The sequence below is a fragment of the Drosophila gunungcola genome (assembly GCF_025200985.1).
Source record: "Drosophila gunungcola strain Sukarami chromosome 3L unlocalized genomic scaffold, Dgunungcola_SK_2 000009F, whole genome shotgun sequence".
Classification (NCBI taxonomy): domain Eukaryota; kingdom Metazoa; phylum Arthropoda; class Insecta; order Diptera; family Drosophilidae; genus Drosophila; species Drosophila gunungcola.
In genome coordinates, this window is record NW_026453181.1 from 2,097,868 (window position 1) to 2,121,782 (window position 23,915).

Sequence of the window (23,915 nt, forward strand, 5' to 3'; positions counted from 1 at the left end):
AGCAAAAGGGCGCATCCGATGAAGGAGAAAACAGCCAGCGATATGCGCACAAAGTTTAACTTTCATATGTAAATTCCTTTTTATTACGAGTACAATATCCGAAAGAGATAGAGAGGCCCCCAATGGAGGAGTTTTGCTGCCGCTCGACATGATACACTCATAATCCGTTATGATCTGATACTGATACGGATGATGCCATCATAGTGACAGCCTGCGCCACCAGAGATTATTATAATTTAGTTACCAGCGCAGTCCCGGCGACGACACTCGTGCGCCATTCTTTATGCAAAATAAGCAAAAGCGAGCGGAAAGTGAAATCTAGCAGATTTTTCGTATGATTGAAGCAAGGCGTGTAAACAGCGATAGAGTAAACTTCATAAATGTCAAACAACGGAAGGCTTAAAATCCTTAAGCATTTTGGCATATAAGCGACCTCCCATCCATTCAAATTCCACACAGAGAAAAAGTGTTTTCACATTGGAATTTTTCTGGCTTGCAACACTCAAGATAATCGGAATGTCAGAATGTTAATCAAAAATGTATCGACATAAGAATAATATATAGAATTTATTTACGTAATTAGATGTCAAGCATAAAGGAAAAGTTTAAAAGATAAATCATACATTTTTTGATCCCAATTAAGATGTAATTTTTATTTATTTCATTTACTTTAAAATTTTCGGTTTTAATTTCATTTTGATAATTTTCGTGATGTTTTTTCTCTGTGTCTGCATCCTTTGCCTTACAAATTCCACTTTAATAAGTAAGCAGCAGCCGAGAGTTCAGTCGAGCTCATCAAAATGTTGCTGCAGCTCTTGAGCAACTTCCGTTTTTTGATCTGCTGATGGTTTGCTGAAAACGCTGGCAGAGTGCAATGGCTTTGAATAAACGGCGTCTGAATTATGCAACACGTTTAAGTGCCTGTATTCTTTGTGCCCAAACACACACGTGCACCGAAACCCCGGAATCTTTTGTGCATTTTGTTTACTCTTCTGCAGCAGGGTCGGGTGCCTGGCTGCTGCAGTAGATGCTGATAAAACTGTTGACAGTCGCCAGATAAAGCCGAAAATTTACAAGTAAATGATATTGTCTGGCATACAGCTGCCCACTTTGTGGCTGATTGCAGTCGGGGAGTGGCCCTGTCTAAAGGGAACACCTGCTTACCTTAGTCCTGCGATGGTTATAATGAGTTTTTCGCTGTTCTGGAACTTTGCTGTAATGCATAAATTTTCTAAATATATTGGTGAACATAGTTGTCGAGAAAGTTGCATTATGTCGTCAAAAGGAAATGAAGTAGAGGATACAAAAGGTCAAGGAATAAATATGGAAAGAATGTAAATGTACTGAACTTAATATGATAAACAAATGGCAACGAATAAAAATAGTTATGAAGGATAGATAATAGAGGAATATATATTTTCCATCTTGGTAAATTTCACAAAAATCCTTAACAAACCTCTAGATTATATAAAAGTTTTGGAGTATATCAATCTTGATCATTCAAGCATGAACTAAACATTATAAAATATTAAATCACATTCCATTTGTTAGCTCCTAGTTACTTCACATGGCTCTCAATATTGGTTGTCAGGCAATAACTTCAAACAGATATGACATAATAGATTTAGATAGAAAAGCTATTTTAAAATTTAGATCCATTCGAGAATCACAAATGAAATGAAAGCAATGCCAATGGATGGGGACATAAAAGCCAATTTCACAGTATGCCAAGTGATTTATTGAGACAGAGAGCTCACCTCCTCGCTGCTCCTCGGCCCCTCGAAATCCCTCATCCGCCGCTATTCTATGTAGAGCGGCAGCTTTTATTTATCGCTAAACTAATAAATCTTGGCATAAAAATGGAAAATATTGTATACGCCATGTTGTGCCGAGACCTGAATCGACGGCTAGGAAAAAATAGAGGCCAGAGTCAGAGCAAAAACTCATAAGTGGCAGTGGTTTAAGCAATGGCCACAAAAACTTACACACATATAAATTTCATATTAATGATTTTATTTGTTTATTTGTTTCCGGTTTCCCAACAATTAACTCTAACGAACTGCAAACTACACAAAATACAAAAAAAAACGCAAACGAAAACAATAATGATCATAAAAAATTTACAGACACGCTGCGTGTCAGAGTACAATGGGTGAGTGCCGGTGATATTAATTTTTTAATGTCTTTGTCCTACAAAATTTTATTGGGGATTGCTTCCCATTTCGGCTTTATTCTTCGCTCGTTTTCTTTACGATTATTACTTGATGGTTGCCGAGGCCGAATTATATTTTATTAATTTTTACAGCTTCCGAGGCAATCACAAATCAGTTTTCTTACACTTATATATTTTTGCATATTCTACTGCCTACTTTGTCGGGGTCGTGCGTTGCGAAGGCCTTCGAGTTTTAATTGCCTCAGCGTGGACAGGCAGGTTGTAGCCTTCGTCCTGCCACAGGAGCTGTGCGGAAACCAGCGACAGGAGGAGCAGCACAAAATTTGGGTTTAGTGGCGTTGCGTGAGTTTAGCGCATTAGGGAAGAAATGCAGAACAAAAAGAGCAGATCGCACACGTAAGTACTGCTCTAAAATAATACTTATATTTATGTCTGCCTGTTTGTTCGGCATTTTTTACACAACACAAACACTATTGTACTTGTAATAACAATTAACAATTAACCTTTTTATGGGGCATGCATGTTGTTGGACATATAATAAATGTTTGTTAACGCCGCCTATCGATTATGTTATTTTTTATCCCACTCTCTGCGTACTAATTAAATAATTTACAGACGCATATGGCTCCCGTTTATATTGTTGTAAATATGAGGCATTAATGTTAATAAATGTTGTTGTCGGTGGGTGGTCACAGACTTAAACAGCTCGTAAGGCATAATCGTACATCAGGAATAACGTATGAATCGATGGTTCTGTGAGTGCGGTAAGTATGCTTCAACATACAATACATTCTTGTTGATTTTATTGCCCTGGCTCCAGTAATTCCCCGCCCATGTGTGAGAGTGTGTGAGCTCGAGACATGCTTTACTTGGTCCGCGTTATGTTAATTGAGCCTGATTGACCCGTGAGAGCATGTGATGGAATCGTTAATCCAAAATTACTCAACGAAACTACACTCAAAAAAAGGTTTTTTTCCTACAAATTTGGAGTTATCTAAACATAAAGGCGATTTTGATTATTTAAGAAGAGGCAAGGGCGATTTTACCTATAAATATAGAAAATTAGAAAAAGGCAGCTTAGAAAAAAACACCTTAATATAAAAAAAATTTGAAAAAAAGTCTTTAATTTATAAAACATTTTCTAAAAAATATTTTTTTTTGAAACATTTTTTTTGTTTGTTTTTAATAAGTGTATATTGTGTTTTACTATCTTATAAATATTTTAATACAAAATTTTATTAACTTAAGTGATGTAGCTGTCGTATAAAAAATATAGCTTCAAGTCTTGAAATCGTTATAATAACCTACTGGAAGCTAAGAAAAAAATCAAACCTAGGGTCCTCCATAAGTGTTTTTTGAGTTCGAAGTCAAAGCTTATATATTCTCCTTGTATAAAATTCAATGTCCATTACGGAATTATTGTAGAGGCATTAAGCATTTCATAATGAAAACAAACAACTGAGAATTTCAAGAAAATTCCGTTTGCAATTAAGAGCTGCCAAAGAAATTCCTAAATTTAATGAAGACAGAACATAAACAGATGACCAGACCAGGAGCATTTAAGCTTAACCACCTAATGAAAGACATCTGGCTGGTGACCACAAATGGCCAGGCCCAAGATGCATTAACCAAGGATGTACCGAGCCATTTCCAAATGAACGCCACGCGGCGTATGCCTAATGTTACACTCAACAGTCGGCCGAGAACATCTGCCTTTTACCCTTTTGGCAGTGCGATGTGTCAAAAGACAGAAGAAAAACCGCAGGTGCGGTATTTCTGCTCTCTGGCTTTTGTGTTCATGTTTTTCTGGAGGTGGAAGGGGGCCACTCAAGCGCTTTTGCATACTGTAACTGTACGAGTAACAACATGAACACGGGGCAAACATTTTTGTAAACACAGTTTACAGTGCGGTTAACAAATATTCATGGCGCACATGGCGTATGAGTGTTGCCCTCGTGGCACTTGATAAAACGCGAACACTTTGGTCCACGGGGAGGCGGTTCGTGGTGGAAAACAGCAAAAAGCCAACAGAGAGCTGGTGGTTGGGGGGAAGGATAGGTGATGAGAGGAACAAAATATAAAGGAAAGCCTGAAACACTTCATTATACTTTATAATTTTCCCTTTATCTTTGCTGGCGTGCATCTTTCGGTCACATATATTGAAATTGTTGGAAATATAGGTAAAAAGCTCTCACCTATATCTTCCGTTATAAATTGAACAAAAACATTTTAAAAACCCAAAAATGTGTATAGCTTATTTTAAGCGGAATACTGCTGCTTTCGTCCAAATTGTGGTTTATTTTGTGGCTTATTCTATTTGTTTTGTATAAATTGAGTAAAACAAACAACATCGAAAAACGTTGGGGTAATTTTAAAAACCAAATTCGAACAATTAATAAAATCATTGATATCATTTTTGCTTTAACAAAGTAAAAGGAAGCTCTTTTTGTTTTTTTTTCGACTTTTAACGGAATTCAATGCAATAAACATAAGGGCGAGGATCTATAAACTCAGCAACTATATTATGTCATCCAAAGTTATTGAAATAATTAAAACCATGAATAAAGATAATATGACAACTGTTGGATTGGAAAACAAGTACTCATATTGGTTCACAACTAACATGGTACTCAAACAACTATGTATTTTGAGCCCACTTCTATTTTCCTTATCTATAAATGATAGTAATACTGGATAGTAGAGGTCGAGAAGCAAGAATTCAAAAGTGGTTCCTTAATGGATTTGAACTGAAGAGTATTACAGAGTATAAGTAATAGTAGTTACGCTGTCACATAACATGCGGTTCGAAACACACGATCATGCTAGGTTAAAAGATGCCACGGTAGCAGTAAACAGTACATGGAAACATTTTTTGAACAAAAAATACAAACCGTCCACTGCTGAGTATACAATTTTTGAAGCCAGATCAACCATGCTGTATGGCTCTGATATCTGGGGAGGTATGCCATATAAAGATGTGGAAAAACTGCGGAAACTGCGCCGAGTTGCCAACTGCGTAGGATGCTCCAGTAGCGGAGTTGAAAGAGCTGGAAATGACTCTGAGGCAGAAGCTCGAAGACGGGAGTTCAGAATGCTCTACACACAAACCGCACTACAATTTGGGAAACACAAATTTTTTTTAAGAAAGTTCACTCTATACACAAAATGAGCCTATTTTTCCGGGTGAATTCTGAAATGCTACCTCTTGATTACCAATCCCACGTTCAAGATACAGCTCATTTTATTTCCAGGTGCCCAGTCCTGTTGGAAATCAGAAAAAATCATTTTGGTTCCAATCGCATTACTAAAGATCGAATCTTGACGAAACAAATTGGGGACATCTTGTTTCTTTCCTAACCCCTGCCCTTAAATATAAAGCTTAAATAATGAAAGGGTACTTTTATATTATTATTAAAAAAATTTTAACAATTGCTTATAAACTAATTTTAAGACTATTGCTAACGGCTAAGTGTCAAGTAAGGGAACATCTAAATTTGTTTCAAACAAATATTTTTGAATATTACTATTGAAAATAATGTAATAGTATAACAATGACGTGCAAACCATTTAAATGCTATAATGCATTGGTTGTCAGAAAATCCAACCTCTATCCCAAAAAGGCAGGTCCACACAGTGCCAACCAAAATTAATTGCACAAGTGTGAATGTTGTGAAATTACGGAGAGATGTTGAACTCGCTTAAGCCGGGTAATGAGATATCATTCCGATGTCATGAGCAGGACTCTTTCTGGCCGGATATAAGCGCCATACAGAAAGCACAGGGTTGAAATGCTTAAGCACGAGTGGAGCTTAACGCATTTTTACAACGCACACACAAACCAACCAAACAGTCGCATTCATACACACAGCGAAGGCCAGGACATTCGGGCAGACAGTGAAAAATATGACACCCTATTTCCGTTTCCCGTACGCTGACAATAATGGCAGACAATATGGCGCAGCTTACGCTCAAAAGTGATTGCCACACCAGCCGACAGCTAACCAAAGTTTCGTTGAATGCAAAAACAAAAAAAGCCGCTCTCGCACACACACACACACATATACAGCGACAGAAAAGCTGGCAAAAGATTATATGTCTGGGATTTTTGGGGTAATTTAAGCGGCTTTTTGCCAGAAACAAAAAAGAAAATCCCGAAAAAATTATGTATGTATATGTAAGGGCGCAGCCTAACCCTGTGCAAGTTTTAAATTAATTTTCATTAAATGTGGCGCACACGAAATTGTTTTAAAGTGATTATGGCCGTGGAAAATTATGCTCCTAATAGAGGAGCAAAGGGGATGAAAACGGGAATTTTTAAGAGGATGGGAGCCCCTAAAAGCAGGCCACGGCTGTTGACAATGATGGCGCATTTAACGGTATTAGACAGGATGTCCTTGTGTGCCTGTGTGTGTGTGCGAAAAACTGGGAAAAATATAGTGAGAGAGGGAGAGAAAGAGAGGGAGGATAGAGAGCGAGAAGATAGACTCCCTCTGGTTTCCCCAATCAATATGCGTTGCATTATTGTCATCCCTTTTTTAATAAATATCTTTTTAATTATGCATAAATTATAATTAACTACTCGGGGCTGCTGCTGGCGGCCACAAGTGCCAGATCGGCAGCAGTCGAAACGCAGTCGCTGCATAATAAATGCCCGGCGCACATAATTAGTGTTAATTATTGAATTAATGCACTCGCCATTGTAATTTCATATCCATGAGATGCGCTCGGCCTTCCCTTTATCTCTGTTTTGTCGGCATATTTCAGTTTACTTTTTAAATTGCCCGTTATTAACTATAACACATTTTACATGGGAATATGTTTTAATTATGCCTTTAAGTGATTTACATTGATATTTTCCGATAAAAGTGGCTTTCGCGAATGTAAAAAAAACGCAAAGTCTAATGAGCTGCACTTCAGGCTGAATGGGATTGCGACAAATGAATTGATTATTCGCGTAAGTACTTCAGTTGCGTTAATTATTGTGCTTACATATGTAGATACATAAATTTGAAAATTTTACCGTACAAATTAATAAGAAGTGAAATTTATGTGTTTTTGTTTATTTGAGTTTAAGCTTAGCAATTATATTCACATCTGATAGAACGGTGTTTGCTTTGTATGGCTTATCTGTGCATTAAAATTTCAAGCATTTGATAATTGTGTGGGCTTAAAACCAAATTAATTTGATTGAAAAATAAACTCAGGTTTCTTTCCTTATCCAATATTGTGTTATACAAAAAATTATTAAAATTTGAATTATCTTCGCATAATTTGATTCACCTCTATTCAAATATCTTAAGAGAGCACATGTCAGCACTCATTTTCACAAATACAAAATTTAGAGTGCTCTTTACAATATTTATTAAAGTTAGACTTAGAATAAAAAAAATATGTTAAATGAAATTTAAATTGATTTTTGTTTTAAATAGATAGCCTTCTTATTTTAAAGAAATTTGCCAAATTGTTTAGTCAAGGCCTAACTAAAATATGCCTGCAATTACAATTTGATTTAAACCTATATACAAACCGATTTAATTGAGTAGAATATTAAATAAATTACTGCTGTCGACAATTACTGATTGTCGATGATGATGATTTGTCCCTTACAAGTACATATAAATAGCTGTCCAATTAATCTGATGGAGTATTGATCTAAAATTCAACAACACCCTTGTTGAGCTTTACAATTTACCCGATTATCCAGCCAAAATGTCAATTCCAATTTTATTTCTTTCAAAATTACCTGCAGTAGAAATATAATAACCCTAACCATTAGAAGACAAACAAGTTCCCAAGCACCGCAATTGTCGTGAGATATCTGTCTCTGTCTGGGCGTGTTTGTGTTGGCTGCTGTCGCCCTCACACACCCAAGCAACCTTTCAACTTTATTTATTAAAAGTGCTTATTACTTTAACACTTGAGCGCGATTTAACACGATTTGCTCAAGTATTTTCGTACGACAACGAGGACACATTCCGGGGTTCTCGTTCGCCAAAGAGCAAGCGAGTGTCAAGGTATGTCTCTGTCTGGGCCAACTGTCTGTCCGTCTGTCTGTCTGTCTCTGCTCGAGTGTCCTGTGCCGGGTCCCCGTCCGCCCCCCAGGATCCTTGAGTATTTAGCTTACCTACCGAACACCGAAAGCAGTTTCATCTTTTTCATGTGCAGCGAGCAGCTCTCCCAAGGAAGCAGCTTCATCATTTTTACTCTTTTTCCACTCTCACACTAAGAAAAACAAATTGAGTTCGAATAAAATACAAAAACCTATAAATAACCATATTTCATATGCGGTGATATAACACCGCAATATATATTTGCTTGTTTACTGACATTATCAATGATAATTCATAATGTATTTAAAATGATTACGTAATTAAAAACACTTAACTCTACTGCTCTTATTAATAACTCTCGTAAATATATTGAAAGCAGGTCTAAAAATTATTTAAGACTTCATTAAATTATAAATTTATTGTGAAATTGTGTAAAATGATTTAAGACTTAAAGCCATTTTAAATTTACCGAGTAGTACAAACTAATAAAAAATGATCTAAAATAGTAGAAACTTGTAAGTAACACAAAATGCCAAACCACAAAAATGTACCACCGATTTAAAAAATACTTCTCTCTGTGCACCGACAGTTGTCCTTGGCTCCTGGCTCGGTGTGTGTGAGGTGGGTCCTTGCTTGCTCTTCAACGCCTGACTGTTGGCTGTAGATCGACTTGACTGCCTTTATCTTCAGCTCCAGCCCCTTGCCGCTGCCACGCCCCATTCAGACTTGCTATCATTGCCAGCACTTTGCTGGGGTTTGCCAGGGGTTTTTCTGGGGGTTCTGGGGCCTGCCCCTAATATTGCCCTTGACTGTTGTCAACATGTTCAGCGTATTTGTTGTTCGAGTTGTTCCTGCCGCTCCAGTTGTCGTTGCTGCTGTTGTTGTTGACTTTAAGTGTGTTGATTTCATACAATTAACTTTTTGTCTGTTTGTTTTGTGCGACTTCTGCTGGCGTTCGCTCTAATTTCCTGCTTCTTTTCTGGGGGAACGTCGAGAAAGTCACTGACATCGTTTGACAGCCACGTGAGCTTTAACAAGCTGGGGCAAAAACGGCAGAAATGAATCCGACCGCAATGTGGCGGATACGCAACGTGGATTGTTTTTTTTGGCCGCGCTGCAGCCAAAGCAAGCTGGAAAATTTAATATTTATTTTTATGTTTTTGATTTAATTTCCCTCTTTTTCAACTTTACGGTCGTGTGTTAGTGTGTGCGGTGGCCGCGGTCATGAGGTTTTGCGCTGTTGCTGCTTTGGGGATTTATGAAAAATTTAGTTTTTCTTGTTATTTTTACTGCTCTGAGGTGATTTTTATTTTTATTCTCATCGCGGGGCGCGCGTTAAGTTCCGTTTTTATATTTTTATTATTTCGTTTTCATTTTTTACGATTGTGTGTGTGCGAGTGACTGTGTGAAATGTCGTTTATTTTAATTTGCCAGACGTTCGTGGAGCGGATTATTTTAATTTATTTTGAGCCTATACACGTACTTACCTTTCATCCATTATTTGAACGCATTAAAGTTCTGACGTTTTCCATAAATGCCTAAAACTCTCAGGCTCAGTCAAGGCTATATTTAAATTAGCATTTTGACCAGGCCCACAAATCTCTCCTAATTTATAGCATTTCCTTTATATATTTTGGGCCATAAAAAGCAGATATATAAACTTGCTCCTCGGTGATTAATGCGTCATAATTAGAATTGCGGGCTGGGTACATGCATAATTCCACGTGGCAACCCTATAAATCATGCCCCGGTGAGTGTGTGCCGTAATCTAGCCACCAAATTTGGGGCTGTCTGTCAGAGACACTTAACTTTCGTGTTGGCAGGTTCATCGCCAAAGTGTCAGCACGCAGATAGCCACCCCCAGGCACACCCAACCTGCACCCTCTCAGCCAAAATAAATGCGTTATGCGTGCGCTTAAGTGCTCATTAATTTGGAATGTCAAACTATGTTGACTAAGGCAAACGTTCCACGTTTAATCGCTTTGAAGGGGCCTCGTTGCGGTCTTGATGAGTTCCTGGCCTGCTCTATGCCGCATCCCAGTCAAATTGATTTAGAAGAGCCTCATAAAAGCAGCCCGGTCAACATTTAGTCCCATAGGCATACACCCTCTCGCAAAAATACAGGTCGACATCAGGTGGAGGACTTCACGTAGCAAGGTCTCTTCAGTTGAGATATTTGCAAATGTTGCTGCTGCTTTTAAGCAGAGAAAAAAACTTTTTTTTGCCAATAACATTAATTTAGTTTTTGGATTTTTTAGCTACATCAAGTCCAAATATTACATTTGTCTAATTAGTGAGTTAACTTGTAAAAGCCTTCAAACCAAGAGCTTAAATGTAGGAAAAGCTGAAAAAATTTAATAAAACTTAATGACTTTCTTTAATTATTTTAATTATCAATTTTGTTTAATTTCCAACGTATGTCAGGAGGAGCTTAAATAAAAGCAGCATTTAAATAAAATTAAATATAATTACATGAAAAATTAATTCCTATTTACTAGCAAAAATTTTAGGAATCACAAAAAAGATAACATATTATTAAAAGTACGCATTTTATCATTAATTAAATTAAACTATTTATAAATATACTGATCCAAGCGCTTCAAGAAAGTTATATTATTATATTATTATATTATTTTTGTTATTAATTATTATTAAATTTATATTTAATTCTTAGTGAATATTTACTCATTTACCATTTTTTGATATTTTCTCCAAGTGCTTTGGATTCCAGCCATTGTTGCCCAGTGATCTCCTGACTAAAGTTTGAAAAAATCCGGGCAGTCCAAAAGCGATGCGGGCCGACTGGCCAACATGCAACTGAAGGCTGCCGACGTGCCTTCTTTGCGGTCAGTTGTTGGCACGTTGCAGGGTCCGAAGTCATTCAGCCTCTATTAGGCTGCTAATTGAAATACCAGTACGAAGATTGGAGCATCCAGTCCAAAGGTTAAATGCTGTCGGAGATCTCGATGGAAAAGCGAAGTGAAAGATACGGAAAGTATAAACTAATTAAGAGTTGCAAGCGCTGCAAAGGCAATTGAACGATAATTAATTAAATAGTGTTCGATTTGGGACACTGATTTCTACTTCTCGGAGTTTTTTTTTAAATGGAGTTCATTTTTGAAGTCTGTTATTTGCCTTTATATAGAAAAAGCAGATTGGTATCTCTAGCCAACATTAAAAAGGTAAAGCATGAACATGGTTATTTTCATTCTTCAATTCGTGCTATAACAACATGTTATATAAAAAATATATTTTCAGTTATGTGAAACATTTTGAACGTCAAAAAGCGTTGAGCGTGGGGGCAAAAAAAGTATTTTTTCAGTAATGTGTTCGTGACTTGGTTATTTGTTAATAAAAAAAACCTGCTTTTATACAGAATTATTTGATAAATTTTCATTTTCAAATATTTCGTGCGTAAAAGTATGATATAATATGAGTGTTTTTCCAGCCCAACTAGTTGAATGTAATTAAAAAGGATCTAATAAAACGAAAAATGAAGCATTACATAGGAAGTCGGCTTGGCATGTTTAAATATTAAAATAAAAAATGTATAACCTTTTCCTCGAACCCAATTTGGATCCCATCGTGCCACCAGCATAATTATCTCACGTTTATGACACAAGCCTTTGGCAGCGCTGTTTTATTTTTTTCGCTTCTGTTTACGTGCTATGCAGTTGGGATTCCATCATTAGGAATTAAGCAAAAGTCAGTGGCGGAAGCTAAGTACTTGTCAAGTGATGATGATGCCGGAGTTCTTTGCAAGGCCAAAAGTTTTTAGAGTATGCGGGTTATTTTGCAACTTCCCGACCCCGTCGACTCTATTCAACTTCTGTTCGCTTCGCTTCGCTCTTTTTTTATTCATTCTTCCTGTCGGTGCTGCTGTTGCTACTGCTACTGCTACTGCTGCTGCATCCTTAAATATTTTCTCTTTAATTAAAATTTCAACAAGCCAGACTCCCGGCGAAAGAGACAGGAATTGTGGGGCGGAAAGAGAGGGGTGGTGTAGACATGCCCGCATAAATTAACTTTTGCGTAGGTGACTGTGCGCACGGTTTGTATGGAGTTACCCGAGTCTTTGGAATACGGAATACGGAATACGGAGCGTGGTAAGCTGGGCGTAAGTGCCTTATCTTAATGCCCCGCCATATCTGGGGCCTAATGCATATAATAGGCCAGGCCTGCTATTTAAAGTCTAACAACCCTTTTTATATGCAAATTGTTGCGCCACACGTATACGCCCCAACGCCTACCGCCGCCCCCTTTTTTTTTGTGCCCCTCCCGGTTGACTTTCCCATCCATGCCCGGCAACTTGACATTTTTTTAGATACTCCACGGTATCCACCTCCACCCCCTTTTAATTTCCCTCATTTAAACATTTTGTGAAAAGTCATATATACACTCGTACGGGTGAGCATGAGCTTTTCTTTTGGTGGGCGGTTGCGTGAATTACGTTTGAACTTTTTACAGAGCTCCAGCTCACCCGGTGTGTGGGTGTGTGAAAAACGTTAAAATAATTTGCAATTTAAATAGTTTTAATTAACTTTCACTAATTTGCTGTCGCTCAACTTCCACAAGTTGGCAAACTAATTTTAAAGTGATTTATTATTTAAACAGCTTGATGATTGGCAGTGCACCCTTGGAAAAAACGAGCCAAACTGCCAACGGCCTAATTAGGTAGAGATATAAGGGTTACCCCTTTTTTGGCTGTGTGGTCGGCTCTTTGACAATGGAAAACTGGTGCAAATACGCTTTGGCAGTTGGCCCAAAATAGGAGGTTCAGGTATTGGGGTGCACTTTATTCGCCACAATCAAATAAACAGCATATAAAAATGAAATGATTTGGCCTAGGTCGTTATAATACATTCTTCGTATGTCCAAAAAATCGTCGATAGGCACCCGCCTGATCCGTAGGCAAATGTGTGATTATACCTTCTTACCAGGTAAAGTCCCAGAAACAAAATAAGCAGGATCATCAGCAGAAGAAAAATAGTTGCAACCTCTTCGCAGCCAAAGCTTTTACAAAATCTAAAAAACATTTATTAGAATTACTTTTACAACAACCCATGAAAAAAAAACCGCAATTTGGATTTTAGATGCTAAATAGCTAATCTGGCCGAGCTCGCGTTTCGTCATTAAAGTATCCTTAGCCGTTTTAAATTTTAAGCTCAAGCCCTTAAAATTATTACAAAATGAAGACTTACAAATTTGAAAATATTGCATTTCCTGTATAAATATAATAAATACCATTTAGTATTTTCCCATGACAGGCTCACGTTTTTAATAATTCTTTCGACAAGTTAGACAAAGTTCAATAAACTCTTAAGACGCAACCAATCTTTTCTTTGAATCTTTACATTGCTATAATAATTAATCGCGAGCTAAGCCAGAAAAACACAAATGGATTACGCTAAGCCAGAAAAACACAAATGGATTACGATTCGAAGCCAACAGAGCAAACGAAAGGCGTAACTAAAAATTATATCTGACTCACATACCGGTATTCTTCGATCATAGATTGCGACCTGGGTTGTATGATTAGGTTATCGCGGTGTCGACTTCTGGCCCTTTCCACCGCTTGACGGGCACCATCGCCCAGTTTCCGGCGGTACTTAGTGAATATATCAGTCACACTGTCCCGGGTTCTTTCCACAAGCACCCGTACAGGCGTACGTTTTCGGAGCGAAAGCTGTTACATGTTAAAATACCCATTTCTTTTGATTTGGGACTGTTGATGGAGGTAACAATTAAAATTACTTCAATTAAATACAATTTATAGTTCCAAATACAAACAAACAAAAAATAATGAAAGATTTGTGACAAAATAATCAAGGCTTTGGCTAACCCGAGTTAAATTAATGAACGTAAAATTTTATTAGTAACTGTCTCACACAGTTTAGATTTAATTTATGTAATTTAAAAAATGTAATTTGTTTTTCAGTAACCTGACTTTATAGAAATTTTTATCTTGAGCATATGCTTATACATTTTATTTTTCACATAATTTTTTTATGATTTTAATAAGAACGCTGTAATTTCCATTGCACCTGCGAGGAAGTGCTGCCGTAAGTAAATTATGATTGTCCACTTAGATCGCTGCCAGGACATCTTAAGCCATTCGCGGTCTGACCCAAATTAATAACATTATGCAAATTTAAATGCGAACCCATAAATCAACGCATCGAATTGCCACGAAATAAATGCGCGCCCCAGAAAGCAAATAATGGCAGAGTCATTAGATAAATTTATTTCGCATTCCACACAAACAGTGGCAAATTGAAAAAAGACAGCGGCAAATGGCAACAACATCGGCTAAAAAGATAAGGGGGAAATCGATAACAACGGGCAAATTGAAACCGAAAATTTACAGTAATCAGCATAATATAGAAAACCGCCATTAAAATCATTATGTACCAAGTTTAATGCCTATTTATGGCTGATTTCAATTTAAGTAGGACCCTTCCCACCCTATTACCAATCAAACAAATAGGAATATACACAGAGAAATACCGAAAACCTGCTGGCGTTAATTTCCAATAAAGAGCCGCTCTGCAAAAAGTAATTAACAACAAATTACGAAACCGTAGCAAACAACAACGGGCTGAACAACCGCCGCAACCAACACACTTAAAGCTAATTAAATTTTATGCTATTCCCCAGCAAGAGTCCCTCCTGTCGCCACGTTCCATAACTGATTGTTGGCAATAACGACAACCACAAAGAACCGAGGACCACACCATCTGGCATGAGTAGAGCCAAAAATAATATGTATAGTATAAAAATGATCAAAACTTTTGGCATTCATTTAAAAGAACGCTCGCCGGTCGTTCAATGAAATCAAATAAATTAAGCGCTGACCAGCAGCCAAACACAATTTGAAGCCACCTAATTGATTTGCCAATAAAGTTCACAAAGCTCCAGCGGCCACCGCAAAAAGGACTCTCCGCATGAAAGGCGAGGCCCCACAGCCTGTAATTTGTAACCGGCCAACTGCAAGAACCAAAGTAATTGACGCCCCGCTCGTGCACACACGCTCAGGCGAACCCATACATATGTACATTAATTACCGCAAAGTAAAGGAAGCCGAAAGGTGGAAGGACTCTGGTCCAATGCCAGCAGCCCTATGACGACTCTGACGGCTGGCCAAAAGCCATTTGGGCCCAGCCGAGCGAAACTAATGTGCAGCGGCCAGTTGAAATGTCATTCCTGTGCAATTGTTTCTGTCGCCGTAATTTCCTTTTGCAATTCTTCTCGATTAAAGACACAGCATCGCATCTGAGCGAAATAGCAGGTATTTTCCAACTAAAATATAAAGACCAATATTGGTTTTTGTGATTATTTTTTGGAGGTATTCGCATAAGGAAATGAAACTAAATTTTAAAAAAATGAGAATTACACCAGATCTGGCAGACTGTTAATGCCAATGTTATAAAACTAAATTGAACTGACCTTGCAAAATGTTTACACAAGTTGTTGCAATTTTTTATGCTGCAAGCTCACTTCTACGAAAACAAAACAGATCAGGCGGAAAAACGTTCACCATTGAGTACTCCTTTTAATAAGACATGAAAATGGCTGCAAAAATGAACTACCATTGGTGCATTGCCGCAGTGTCGGCAAAAGTTGACCATCCAGCCGTTTGAAAGCGAGTGCTTCGTTGGCGCCCCGCAGCTCGAATTGCAATCATATTAAAAACCGAGCCCCAGTGCAAAACATTTGATGCCAAAACAGCGCGAACATGTGGCTTGTAGTATGCGGCATGTGGCGCAAACAGGCGGAATGGCTGCGATCCTCCGAGCTAAACTAATCATGGCTACCCATCAACTGCGCGTTGGCCAAAGCGAGAAAAAACCAGAGAAGCCGTAATACTTTGCCCGGCATTTGCATTTCCCCAGGAAAATGAGGGAGCATTGTGGCCAGAAAGAAGGCAGTGTGGCCCAAAGCGAATGCTGCCAAATGCTAATTTCCTGGCTGAAAACTTTTTGGTCATTTGCTTTATTAACGACAAAAGATGCAGAGAAAGGCAAACCAAGTCTTAACCCATTTAAAGCGGGTCATTTTAATACATTTATTTTTTTAATAATTTGGTAAGGCTTAATAAGTAACTGATTTTTAATTAAATTTTGACCTTTGCAGAATATTGGCTTTGTTTTCAGTTTGTAGCATATTTGTTTCAGTTTATAATATACCATATCTCTTAGGTTATAAAATATTTATTTGTTTCACATTCGCCTCTCCGAACATTGGAACAAATATTGTCTGATAGGGTTAATCGAAATACCCAGGTTTGAATTAAAATTCTAAGATGCAGGATGTGGCTTGAAGTGCACACCCGCTTCCATTCGGGCTTTGCATAACTCATTAATGGCAAAAGTTTCTGGTGCTGACACTATCTGTGATGGAGATAAGCCCCCCAATGGCCACAAAAGACGGGGCTCGAAATCCAAATCCGAACGGATAGAGAAACGAGTTGGAAATGGCTCAACTGAGGCAAGGGTCAAGTGGGGCATTTATCAGGCCAGGGATTGCACAATATGGCCGCATAAGGCATGACCATCATCATCAGCATCAGCATCTGCATCAGCATTATGCTTACGATCATGTGCTGCATGTACGCAACAAGAATTAATTGTGCCCACATGCAACAGGAAACGAGACCGAAACGGATCCAAGCCCTTGCCGCAAATGAGAAACTTGGACAATCGCATTCACACATTCTCGGCCATAGACAATTGAAACTTTTTGCTTTTTGTTCGAGGACGAGTACGAGAACGAAAATGAGAACGGCAACGACTACAATTCTGGTCGCATTCACATTCGAGCACATGAGCTTTTCTTCTTGGCCGACCAGCTTGACATGCGTTCGCAGGACCCCTCATCTTCACTTTTCCACTTTTCCACTTCTCCATTCCTATGTGCCAAAGCATGTGTTTGAGCACTGAAAAGAATTAAATAGCTTTGGCACTACGATTGCTATTCTGGCAACAGCTAAATTAAAGAAACAAAAAAATCCAAAGAGAATAGTAATGTATAATTAAGTCACATAGAATAGTTCTCTGAAAATATTTAAAAAAAATTTCAAAAATAGGAATTCCTTAAGAAAGTTTACTTATAATATTTGAATACAGTTTTTTGTAATGGAGCCAATTTTTAATTGCTTTAGTTTATTAATGATAATCTCTAGTTAAGCCCATGATTGTTTTCTTAATACGCAAATGCTTATAACATTATAAAACCAAAGGACCATTTTTTCCGACTGCATATACGTACATATAAGTTAGCCAAGCTGTTGGCCTGCTTGTGGTTGGTTTGCCTTCCAGCCATATATCCATCCATTCGTTCAGTTTGACATGGCAGCTGCCTGGTCAGCCACCCGATCCCCCTAGATTGCACCTCTCCTTCAACTCGATTCCTTTCCGTTCAAAGACTCTTGTTATGCTCGCCCTGCTTGCGGTTTTGTCCATGGCCAAATGCAACAGCGTCTCTGGGAGGTTGTGGGCGGTGGTTGCTACTACAGCCGAGTGGCAAGACAAAGCTCGCGTCGCAGTCGTAGACGTACATTGAAAAAATATATTTAAAAAACTGGTTTTCAATTAGTTACTATTTCTTAAGGCATCAAGGAATCGGTAGTTTTGGACATCTTTGGATAGTTAGTCATGTTCTAACTTTTGTCAAATTAAGGATAAGATTTTATGTTATACAACCTAGTTTTTAAAATGGGTTTCGAAAAAAAATTAATATTTTAATACACTTGTTCAAGTAATTAAGCTTATTTTGTATGTAAAAACGTTTTTTGATAGTTTGTAAAATTTTTAATATAATACGGGTACAAACAAAAATATTTAAACTTGAAGAAATTAAAATATTTTTTTTATTAATCTTATGTTTTTTTTATATGTACAATCTTTGACGAAGTCTCTTAGTCACAATCGGAGTCAGTTGAGTGCCTTTGTTGCGGTTCATTCAGTTGTATATATGGCTCGGCCAAATGTCCTTACCGTAGCTCTTAGCTAGTGGCTCGCTGCTCGGCTTATAGCTCTTGGCCTGGTCCTGGTCCTGGGCCCTCTGCTCCTCTGTTCTGTCGCCTCATTGGGGCTGTCGCATTCTTCAATGTCTTCTTTTAGTAGCGTCATGGGCATCATACTTTGTATTGAAAAGTTTTCGCGCGCGACTGACAGCAGCTGAATACGAAGACTGCCTTTTCTTTCCGTACATATACATATATTTAACGTCTTGGGAAACTTCGGCTTGTTTCGGATACCCCAACGAGCCAGTTGAGTGTGTTCCCGGGATTCTAGGATGCCAATTAAAACGGTATTTGGCAATTTACATTTTAAATAAAAAGTTTTAAATAAGCTGAAAGGTTTCAAATTGGTCATAGTTATTACCTTTATATACTTAGACATTTTAAATATTTCTAGCTATATGGGTATATCAAAGTACACTTTATATTTTGTCCAAGAACTTATATAAAATGTTATCAAGCTTTTCTAGTTGTTGTCAAGGAACAAATTAATTTGGTTTTCATTTTTTTATTTTTATTTATGACCCAAAAACTCATTTTAGTTCTAAGAACTTAGCTTGTTGGGTAAACTTTTTGTTGCCGCCGTCCACTGCAGTCAATGTGATTCCTTACCTCTCTTTTTCTTGAATGTGTGTGTGCATTGTCCTCGTTGCCATTGTTTAATGGTCACATTAAAAATGCCTCATTGTTGGTTCTGTTGTCGTTGTCAACTTCTGACCGCGCCCTGTGCACAATATTCTCCACTGCATTTTTCCCAGCCCCCTCCCACTTTCAGCCCTTCCCTTTTCCATTTCCCTGGCATTTTCCTTTTCTTTCGGCCACGGCGCAGAAAAGTATGCAATACAAAATGCATGCCGGCAGCATTGGACTTTTTAGTGGCTTGCATTGCACTTTCTGTTTGCTCGTACCCTGTATGTGAGTGGGTGTGTGGATGTGTGAGTGCTTGCACGTGAGTACATTAGCTGGAAATTTAAGGTGAGCACGTGTGTGTGCATGCTGCCGCACAGTGGGCATTTACAGCAAACAAAACATCCTTTGTGGCCATCGACTTTTCGTGGATTCTGGCGCAGCTGCCGCAGCAGCAGAGTCCTTCATGTGGGCACAATGCCGAATGGCAACAAGGTGCTGCAGCCTGCACTTTGCTACCACCCTCTTCTCGACCCGCTCTCTGGGGCATTGAAGAAGCTTATTATGGCATATGCCTTTCTACCCAGTGATGCTAAAAGCTAATCCAAAAACAGGACAAGACGTCTGCGAAAAAAAAAACAAAAAGGTAAGTTTCCTCATAAAATATTCTGCAAGCCAAACAGTAATAATTAATGTATAACAAAAACAATAAATTTAAGTTATAATTTTACAGTTCGTATTGTCACAAGAAGACAATGATAAATCAATATTTTTAATTTTAAATTATTTTAAGTAAATAAAATTTAAATTTAAATCCCAAACTTCAAATAATGTTTTTATATTAAATATTTTAAAATGTTTAGCCTAAGAACTACATACTTTATACCTCAAGTGCAGAGTATCAAAGAATAGGTTTTTTTTAGATAATTTATTAGCCCGTCTCTTAGTTCGTTTTAAACGGTTTTGTTTAAGATCAAGACTTTGATCCAAATTTGTTTGAAAGTGGTCTGTGCCAATATTGTCTACTCTTTATTTCAAGAAACTGCAAGGCTTTTCGAAATTGTCCGAGCTGCCATCACAGTTTGTTAAATACACTCATGTTGGTATGTACTTTGATTGGTGGATAAAAGGGGGAGGGAAAAAGGAGTCGTATTGGCAAGAGAAAGGAAGCTTATTTGAGTTGTTAACTGATGTGGGTGTGGCTCTGTTGGCCCCAGTAATAGTTTGTTGTTTGCCAGTGTGTGTGAGCTTGGGTCTGCAGGGAGATATTAGATAATTGAAAATGAAACTGGAAATAATGAAGTTGCTGATCGAAGCTAAGTAAGCTTAAAAGTTTACCTCTGCCAGGCAAGAGAAAATTACTTCGAAATTGCCAATACGAAAGAAATGCGAATTTTCGGACCATAGATAATCCTCAGCGACTTGGCACTGATGATTTAATTGTGAAGGCATTTCGGTAAGTTGCTGAAATAATTAAACAGAAATATGGATGAAAATCCACAAATCACGCAGCCAGCCGGATATGGCATTAAAATAATACATTAACTTCACCAAACGTTGCGTCGCCCACACAAAAATGTGATTAATTTAAAGGAAGGCATTTCGGTGGTGTAGGAAACTCACAAAGTTATTAACGGAGAGTCCCCGCCTAATACAATTCACGAGTATTAGCATTGTAATAAAAACAAATTTCCACAAACGTTTGGCCTAATTGTACGATGGAAAAAAAATGAAAGAATTACCCCCGAACGTACCCCGAACGGCAACCGCCAAAAGAATTTTCCTGCGGCTTGGTGGGTGCGTACTTTTTGCGGGGACTGTTGCTCGTGCGACCAGCGTGACACAGAAAATTTCACAGCACTGCCAAAAGCAGCGAAAATCCCACACAAATTGTTTTGGCCAAGTAGTTGCATGTGTGTGGCGCATAAGGAGCCCCCTTGCCACCCTTCTCCCCACATCGCTAGCACCTTCTCCATAAGGTGCTGCTGGATCGTGAGGTTGACGTTGACGTTGCTGACTAAGGCGACGACAAAACACACGAACACAAGCCCCAGGCACACACAACTGCGACAATATAAACACGATAAGCAAAAAACTGCGATTTCCCCTCAGAGGAACGGGCCCCGTTTCACTATTTCAAAGCGGAGTGGAGGGGCTAATGGCGGTGAAAGCCAAGCACTGTGGTGCAGTGTTTGGAAATTTAGAAAATATAGCTATAAAGTTTAAATCACTTACAATAAATCCAGCTGCCATATGCAGTCACTCGATTATAAAAGTTGCTCGTAGAAATGGGCTGCAGCAAGCTAAACGAATAACATTAAAACAGAATTACGCATTGAAAGGCCAACAGAGGCAAGTAAGCTTAAAATTTCGAATTTTTATATTACAAATTAAATAAAACATTTAATAATAGTATTGCTAATGCATATTACTTTCAAATATAAAAAATGAAGCTTTAAAATATCAATTACGTATTGAAAGGCCAACAAAGTTTTGAATACAAGTAAGCTTTCAAATAAAATGTCTTGTTATAACCATTTTGGGACATAATTTATATAAAAACATTACTTCGAGATAGAAAAAAGGGAGCAGAAGAAGAAAAGAAGGGTCCAAATAAGTCCAAATAACACAAAATACTTTCTTCTTTTAAACTTTAATTCTCACCTGAAACTTCTCTTAAATAAAAGTTATTATACAATAACTTTAACCCTATTAGGCGTAATGGCGAAAATTTAGTATTTTTTTGATAAGCATTATATTTAGGTGATATGCAAAGCCAAAGACCTTAAGGATCTTTGGCAGAGCAAGGATTAATTAATTAAAATAATATTAAACTTAAATCAACTTTATAAAACCCCATTAAGACTTTGGAAATGTATAAATTTGACTTACAATTATTTTGTGTGATTTTTGTGTTTTATAACAAATGTTCTAAAGGTACTCAAAGTCACCTAAGCTAAGTCTTTAGTGGCTTATTAAAGACCACAGTGCCCTGTAGCCACTTAGCAGCAGGGGGCAAAAGGACTTCCTGTAGCTCGGGCTGCGATGTCGTAGTAACCATTTCCCCGGCCTGCAGCTCCCGCTTGAAAATGAGTTGAGTTTTCGCGGGCCAAGACAAAGTCCCACAATCAATTGGTCAGACCCAGGAATCTCCAGGATCCTGGATCCTGGATACCGTATCCCATGCGAACGTAATAATTAGAGAGGATAAGGAATCCCCTGGCGACGCCACTGGTCGACAGGTAATAGTGCAATGAAAAAGGTGAAAAAGCCAAACGGCTAAGAGAACCCAGCAAGTGGCCCCGTTGGTGTGCTTGAGTGTGTGTGTGTGTGTGTGTGTGTGTATGTGCTTGCGGTTTTCCTAAGCAGGGCACAATTAGTGGTGAAGCAGGGGGCAGGGAGTTGGGCAGTTAGCCCCATAAGTCAGTCACTCACACAAGCGAACCTGTAATTCGATTCGCGGCGAATGCGGGAGAAAGAGAAAGGCACTCTCTAAGAAAATTGGCTGCGTCGCCGAGGAAATTTAGAGTGGACAAAAGGCAGTAGCAGCACCAACAGCAGCAGCAGAAGGAATAGCAGCGGGAAAGCCAGCTGAAAAGCCAGCAGGCAGCGCAGCTCGAAACACAATTCAAAAACACTTTGACCGGCAAAGTTGCCACACGGAATTTCTTCTTGTGCATCGGTAGACGCCGGAAAGTAAGCAAAAGTTTCGCACTTTTGTTTGTGCCAACTTTCTTGCCAGCGAGATGTTTTAATAAACTCGCCATCGAGTTCATTAAATTTGATTCAAGTAAATGTGTTTGTGCCCCCGATAAGTGAGTGTTTTTCCCCGTTTTGCCGGAACACAAGTGGAGACAATTGCGGCTGATTGATAGACAATTAGCGAAAGTGGATGCTGCTGATGCTGCAAGCGAAGAGCAACAACTGTTTGTGCATAAATAACCCAAAGCAACAACCGCCGGCCCAAGTGTCATTAACCTAATTGCCGCGAAAGAAGCCACCTCACCGCTTTGGCCCAACCGAAAAAAACCCACGGCCATAAATACGAGGAGCAAAGGAAACAACGTGCAACGTGTTGCAATAAAAACAAATTTGCATAAAACAGGTAAAACCCAAGCCACCACCCAAAAAGGTGAAAAACCCATTAAAAAAATCAAGAAAAAGGGCTCACGAGTGAAAATTCTCCCCTGGCCAACAAATATTTATTTTTTGTTGCAATTGTAAAATACACGAAATTCCAATGCAGTGGAAAGGACTTGGATCCCGGGCTGTGTGTGTGCGAATGAATGGTTGCAACCGAGCTGTGTGTGCCTGTGAGAGTGCCGGGTGGTCAAAGACACAAAACACCGATGCCACTTAACCCAGGAGTCGTCGGCTTGTTTCCTGCCGTCTGCAATTTTTCGGTGCTTACCACTCGTTGCACTGCTGAAAATGCTAGAAAACTAGGCTCAAAGATGGTTTAACTTAAGCATAAATTCTTTAACATGCACATAGATTTTTTAATTTGGCGCTAACATATAAGCTGTTAACAAAAAAATCCAATATTCTTAGTAAAACATACAACATTTTTTACCTTATAGGGAAAATTCAAAGTAAGGAATAGATGTTAAGTACCTTTCCCCTACACGGTTATATAAATAACAATCTAAATGCAATACACAATTTAGTTTCCTTATGTGTCAATGATTTTTAAAGCTTGAATGCTTAATACTTCTATTCATACAAGTGTAATATATTTTAATCCATACAATAGTTGACATATTCTATTTAAGTCTTCTGAGACAGCTTATTTTACTTGACTGAAGGGGACAAATACTTTGATTTTATGGTTATAAGCTCTACACCATGTTTACCGCTCACTTTCAAGTGTATTTTTTCGATATGTGAGGTAGCCAAATTGCGAGGCAAGGCAGGGCAAATAATACGCGATATTTTGGGCCTCTCCAGCGGACAAGGAGCAGCCTGAACTGTGAGCCCGGGTCTCTGTCCATATCCATGTCCCCCGACCCGCAGAAGTGTGAATGTTTGTAGTGCCCACGCCGAA

The 23,915-nt window shown here is 38.4% G+C and overlaps 2 protein-coding genes across 3 annotated transcripts in view; one reads left to right on the forward strand and one right to left on the reverse strand.

The window, feature by feature from the left end:
* The first annotated feature begins 2,098 nt into the window (after positions 1 to 2,098).
* The window catches only part of LOC128259864 (echinoderm microtubule-associated protein-like CG42247), a 66,535-nt gene continuing 44,718 nt past the window's right edge, over positions 2,099 to 23,915 (forward strand). Inside the window, exons 1-2 of one of the 2 annotated variants that reach the window (XM_052992476.1) lie at positions 2,099 to 2,152; positions 2,395 to 2,569. The gene's annotated coding sequence lies outside the window, so the exon portion shown is untranslated. Of the gene's footprint in view, positions 2,153 to 2,394; positions 2,570 to 22,515; positions 22,977 to 23,915 lie in introns of those variants that run through there. The other variant, XM_052992473.1, reaches the window with a different exon arrangement.
* LOC128259885 (uncharacterized) lies at positions 12,992 to 13,912 on the reverse strand (the record flags this gene model as incomplete). The annotated part of the gene is made up of 2 exons (XM_052992499.1): positions 12,992 to 13,248; positions 13,719 to 13,912. Coding segments are annotated over 2 exons (375 nt in total), but the record flags the coding sequence as incomplete, so codon positions are not given.